Source organism: Arachis ipaensis, chromosome B1 (assembly GCF_059453495.1).
Source record: "Arachis ipaensis isolate K30076 ecotype BB chromosome B1, ASM5945349v1, whole genome shotgun sequence".
In the NCBI taxonomy this organism is placed as follows: domain Eukaryota; kingdom Viridiplantae; phylum Streptophyta; class Magnoliopsida; order Fabales; family Fabaceae; genus Arachis; species Arachis ipaensis.
The window spans coordinates 21,812,058-21,817,020 of record NC_142436.1 but is presented as its reverse complement, the minus strand read 5'-3'; the positions used below and the strand labels follow the sequence as shown (position 1 = coordinate 21,817,020).

Sequence of the window (4,963 nt, the reverse complement as noted above, 5' to 3'; positions counted from 1 at the left end):
ACTAACTAATTTATTTTTTGCTAACAGCGTTTGAGAAATATGTTTAAAAATCACCAACAAATTCAAATGAGATAATTTTTTTTTATTCATCTAAAAGATCGCATGTTCGAGTGTCTATATCTACGGTAAAAAAGAAAAAGAAATATGTGTGAAAATCTATTTGTTATGTAATTCGTAAACTGTGCCTACCAGATTAGCTAGTAAAGTAAAGTAATATATAAAGCCGTAAATTTTCTTATTTTTGCACAAAATAAAATAATTAATTTTTTATTTAGATAAAAGAAACCCTAAAATTGGTAGCACAGTAGTATTTTATTTGGACTTAGCACAGTAGTATTTGAGTCACGAAGGCCCACCTAGAGGCCCAAACAGCGTCAATCAACGTTCTGATTTGAAATTCGTGAGATTCCCGCTCTTCTCTCTATTTAAATTTCAACGCTCCCCACATTCTCTCTCCATATCCAGATAGCCGTTAGAACTTAGAACTCAGAACGAGAGAGAAATAATCAGAGAAAGAAAAAGAAAATGGCGACCAACATCGGCATCATGGATTCGGCTTACTTCGTCGGTAGATCTGAGATTCTTACATGGATCAACTCCACTCTCCAACTCAGTCTCTCCAAAGTTGAAGAGGTAAGTAAAAGATTCTCTCTCTCTCTTTCTCTTTCTCTTTCTTTCTGTCACACTAAACCCTAAAAAAAAATTAAGAATTCCGTCTGGTTCTTGTATTTTGCAAAATTGATAGGCATGTTCGGGCGCGGTTCATTGCCAATTGATGGATGCGGCTCATCCAGGGATCGTGCCGATGCACAAGGTCAATTTCGATGCCAAGAACGAGTACGAAATGATACAGAACTACAAAGTTCTTCAAGACGTTTTCAACAAGCTCAAAATCACCAAGGTCGGTTCGAATTTCATGAATATTCTCTTCTATTTATGTGGTTGATAAATTCAAATTTCTAATTGATTTTGTGGTTTTGTTTTGTTTTGTTTTGTTTTGTTTTTTCAGCACATTGAGGTTAGTAAGCTTGTGAAGGGACGCCCTCTCGATAATTTGGAGTTCATGCAATGGATGAAGCGATACTGTGATTCAGTCAATGCCGGCGCCCACAAGTAATTTCTTAACGTTCTGTGTGACGCTTAGTTATTAAGATTTAAAGATTTTGTCATAATTTTGAGATTTCTAATCCTAAGGTGAACCGTTGTTGTTAGTTATCAATTTCAAATCTAAGAAGTTGAACAGGTTCAAGTGCATGTTTGAATTATCTTATGTACTGTGTTCGAAATGATTTGTAACTTAAAGCATGTGTCCCTTTTAGATGGGACAAAAAGGATAGGTGATTCTCGATGTATTGGTTTTTAGGCTCTTGGTTTAATGGTATCTGAATTGATTTGGGGGTTATGTTTTTAAGGTTATCTGAAAGTCTAAATTGCTTTACGTTTTTGTTATAATATAATGGTATCTGAAATTTTGAATTGCTTTCTGTTTTGTTATTTAATCTGTTTTGATTTGTAGTTTCGTTTAACAGTATCATCTTCTTTTAGGAGATGTTTTTCTTAGCTTATAATTTATAATCATGAAATATGCAAAATTGAAACTTCAACTGTATGCTTCAAAATAAATTGCAATTAAAAAGGTTGTGTTGCTTTTGAGCTTAAAAAGTGATTTTTGAATAAAATTGGCTACAGATATATTAAATGCCTTGATATTTCTAGTTTTGAATTTCGTGAAGTTTGGTTTTCCATGGATTTGTATATAGGCTTTTGTTTGATATCTCAATTTGAATTTGAATGCTGCAGTTATAATCCTCTTGAAAGGAGAGAGGTTTGCAAGGGAGGAAGAGAAGGTGGCAAGAAATCAGCACAATCACAAGCCTCCACCAAGGCTTCTTCAGCACCGAAATCTCACTCTTCTCATCCTACTCGAAGAAATGAAGTGCCATCTGCAAATGCTGCTGCAAGCCAAGCTGCAAAGAGGCCCTCTTCTTCTGGTGGCCCTGCTTATGACGAAAAGGTGTGTCTTTTTTTTTTTTTCAATCTAAAATTTATGAAAGCAATAGTAAAGTGCATTTATCTTGACTAATCCAAAATCAATGCAGATAACTGAGCTGAAGCTATCCATCGATAGCCTCGAGAAGGAGCGCGATTTCTACTTTGCAAAATTGAGGGATATTGAGATACTCTGCCAAACACCAGAGATAGAACGCTTACCGGTATTGCACTCTTTTTTTCCTTTGGTTTTGTAACTGAATATGGACTCCAATACTGATTATGAGGTTCTTTTTATCATTTTCTTCAGGTTGTTGCAGCAATACAGAAGATATTGTATGATGCTGGGAATGATGGAACAGCCATGGCCGAAGCTCAAGCTATGATTTCTTCTGATCACTACGAGGATGCTGCTGGATTGAGCCCCATCGCGGAGGTTTCAGACGAGAGAAGCGCTTCTGAAAACCAGAAGAGAAAGAATATTGTGAATCCAGAGTTTGATGCTGCTGGCATCACAACTCCGAGACAAAGGCTTTCGGACATTTCCAATGTTCACTGCAGCGAGTCACCTCTTGTATGACTTGCTAAAAGAAAATGACTATTTTTTTCTTCAACTATGAGCCTGTATTGCTCTGGGTGAATGTGTAGTGTTGGGTGAATTATGTGTTGTGTTGGGTGAATTATGTGCAATGATTAGTATTGTTCTGCTTCTATATGAATACTCGTGTATCTGATATGCTATATGATTACAGGAATCAAATATTTTATCAGGACAAGTTTTTTTTCTGTTTTTTCATTTATTTTAAAGTGAAGGTTAAGAAGAGAGAATATAAAAAATCTTATTTTGTTTAGTATTTAGTATTTACCAAGACATGAGAATTGAGAAATCTTATTGGGTGATTATATCATATTAATTTTAAAAAAAAAATCAAAACTTACAAAACTTATCTTGCTAATCACTATAAAGGGGGTATAACGGTCTCTGCTTTTTGCTAGGACTTTGAATGCTCTTTGGTTTTGAAGAAATAAATACATCTTCCATAGGACTTGAGAGCCTGAGGAAGGAAAAATTGATGAGCTCGTGTTTCATATGGTAAAGGACTATCATATAGCTAACTGCCTAACTCTGAGTGTTTGCAAAGGTGAAAAAGAGAGTCAGTACATTTTAGGAGAGATTACTTCGCTGGCATCCACCCATTTCGTCCTACATCAATCTGAACTCGGACAACTCGGTTGACAAATAGGGAAGGGCGGCTGGTGGAGGAATTTTGAGGGATCACCATGGGAGGTTCATTGGTTGCTATAATGCGAACCTTGGTTGCTATTCGGTAACCTCAGCTGAGCTTTGGACTATTTTATTTGGTCTAGATTTGCTGCTACAAGATCTTGGTAGTTGTATTCTTCAATATCATTTGTAGCGGATTTTGTAACTCAATTCTTCATCCTGAGTATAGGGAGACTAATACTTGTGCAGATAAATTTGCATTTTACTCATAATTTATCTTATGGTTGTCATATTTACTTTATATTATTAACTTGTATTTCTCTGTGTGTCCATGCAAATTAAGTTGGAATTACTCTTTCTTGAATAATTTCGATATCGTTTTTTTTAGCGTTTAGTCCGGTTGTTCTAAAAAAAAAAAGTATCCGTTACAAATCACCTTTATCTATTAGAAATGTCCTATCCTAATAGCATCATAAAAATCAAATAAACACGTGACAAAATCTTATTGGGTGGTCCAATGACCCAAAATGTAGCATTTTGCTTTGGTGACACGTGGACTTGGGTTTGCGTGTGAGCAGACCCTCTTCCTATGCCTATATAATCGTCTTTGAAGTAGTAATCAACTCCCAACATCCGTTATTACCTGAAATATTTTGTTTGAATAGCAATTTTTAAATAAAAGAAGACTAAAAACAAAAAGAAATCTTAAAACTGAAGCATCTAAAGAGTAATACCAAATTAAATTTCCTCAAGGAAGAAGCAGTATCTAGATCAAAGTCCTTTGTTAAGATGAATGCACAACAAGTAAAGAATCTATATCCTTAATTCCTCTGTTTCTATGTTAATTGTCGTTAATCAATGTGTTGTTATGTAAATTCTCACACTAGAGAATCTATATCCTTATTTCCTCTGTTTCCAAAGTTGATTGAAACTTGCATGATGAGTTCCTATGTCAGAATGAGACCATGAACGCAGAAGCAAGTGCCACTCAAACAAGGGTGGAGACGGTGGAATATCGATCCTCGGCCGGGCAACCGCAAGAACAGAGGAAGGTGGAGGTGATTCACCAGCACCAGCACCATCCCAACACCACCACCAAAACCAAAACCAGCGGTGGCATTCTTACTGAAGCCGCAGCTGCCGTGTCGTCTACTCTGGAGTCTGCAAAGGATGCCTTGTCCAAGAATTAATGTCAACTCAGGATGTCCCATTCCCATAGATAATTCAGCATCTAAACAAGTTTGTTTAGGCCATGTAAATTTGGCTTGGTTTATGTTTCATTTGTATCTTCTGTTTTTGCTATGGCTAGCTGCACCTTTTATTATTATTATGATCATTTTTTTTAATTTGTCAATTTTCTTTGTGCCTGATCCATATTCTACTATTCCTTTGTTAAGATATTTTTGGTCAAAATGTCTAGTTCAACAGATTCCTTCTTTCATTTCTCAACAACAGCATTATACAGATACTTGTAATTCTAATAAATGACCTAATTGTGGAAGCAGGGAAATAAACAAAAAGAGATTTTTTTATTTAAAAAATGATTATTAGAATGATGCTTTCTGCATGAACCGCTGCCTTTTATTTTTCTTTAAAAAATCCCGCACAAAATGATTGTGCTAAAATTAAAGACATATTCGAATGCTTTTATTTATGTCAAGCACAATATGAGAATGTTACAGCTGGAACAATCCACATTCTCTTTTACCCAACTTGGGCCTCCTTTATGCTTTCATCAATCCACATTTG

At 35.5% G+C, this 4,963-nt stretch overlaps 2 protein-coding genes across 2 annotated transcripts; both read left to right on the top strand.

Annotated features, from left to right (window-relative positions):
- Positions 1-457: 457 nt before the first annotated feature.
- On the top strand, positions 458-2,774 carry EB1C (end binding protein 1C). The gene is made up of 6 exons (XM_016330042.3): positions 458-633; positions 746-901; positions 1,010-1,113; positions 1,801-2,014; positions 2,100-2,213; positions 2,300-2,774. The coding sequence occupies exons 1-6, from the start codon at positions 526-528 to the stop codon at positions 2,567-2,569; spliced, it is 966 nt and encodes a 321-aa protein (XP_016185528.1). The 5' UTR covers positions 458-525; the 3' UTR covers positions 2,570-2,774.
- Positions 2,775-3,874: 1,100 nt separating this feature from the next.
- LOC107647989 (uncharacterized) lies at positions 3,875-4,571 on the top strand. The gene is made up of 2 exons (XM_021118885.2): positions 3,875-4,018; positions 4,171-4,571. The coding sequence occupies exons 1-2, from the start codon at positions 4,004-4,006 to the stop codon at positions 4,402-4,404; spliced, it is 249 nt and encodes an 82-aa protein (XP_020974544.2). The 5' UTR covers positions 3,875-4,003; the 3' UTR covers positions 4,405-4,571.
- Positions 4,572-4,963: the final 392 nt, after the last annotated feature.

Coding starts and splice junctions, on each gene's coding strand:
- EB1C (XM_016330042.3), top strand. CDS start 526: ATGGCGACCAACATCGGCATCATGGATTCGGCTTACTTCGTCGGTAGA. Junction 634..745: donor GTCTCTCCAAAGTTGAAGAG/GTAAGTAAAAGA, acceptor CAAAATTGATAG/GCATGTTCGGGCGCGGTTCA. Junction 1,114..1,800: donor GTCAATGCCGGCGCCCACAA/GTAATTTCTTAA, acceptor TGAATGCTGCAG/TTATAATCCTCTTGAAAGGA.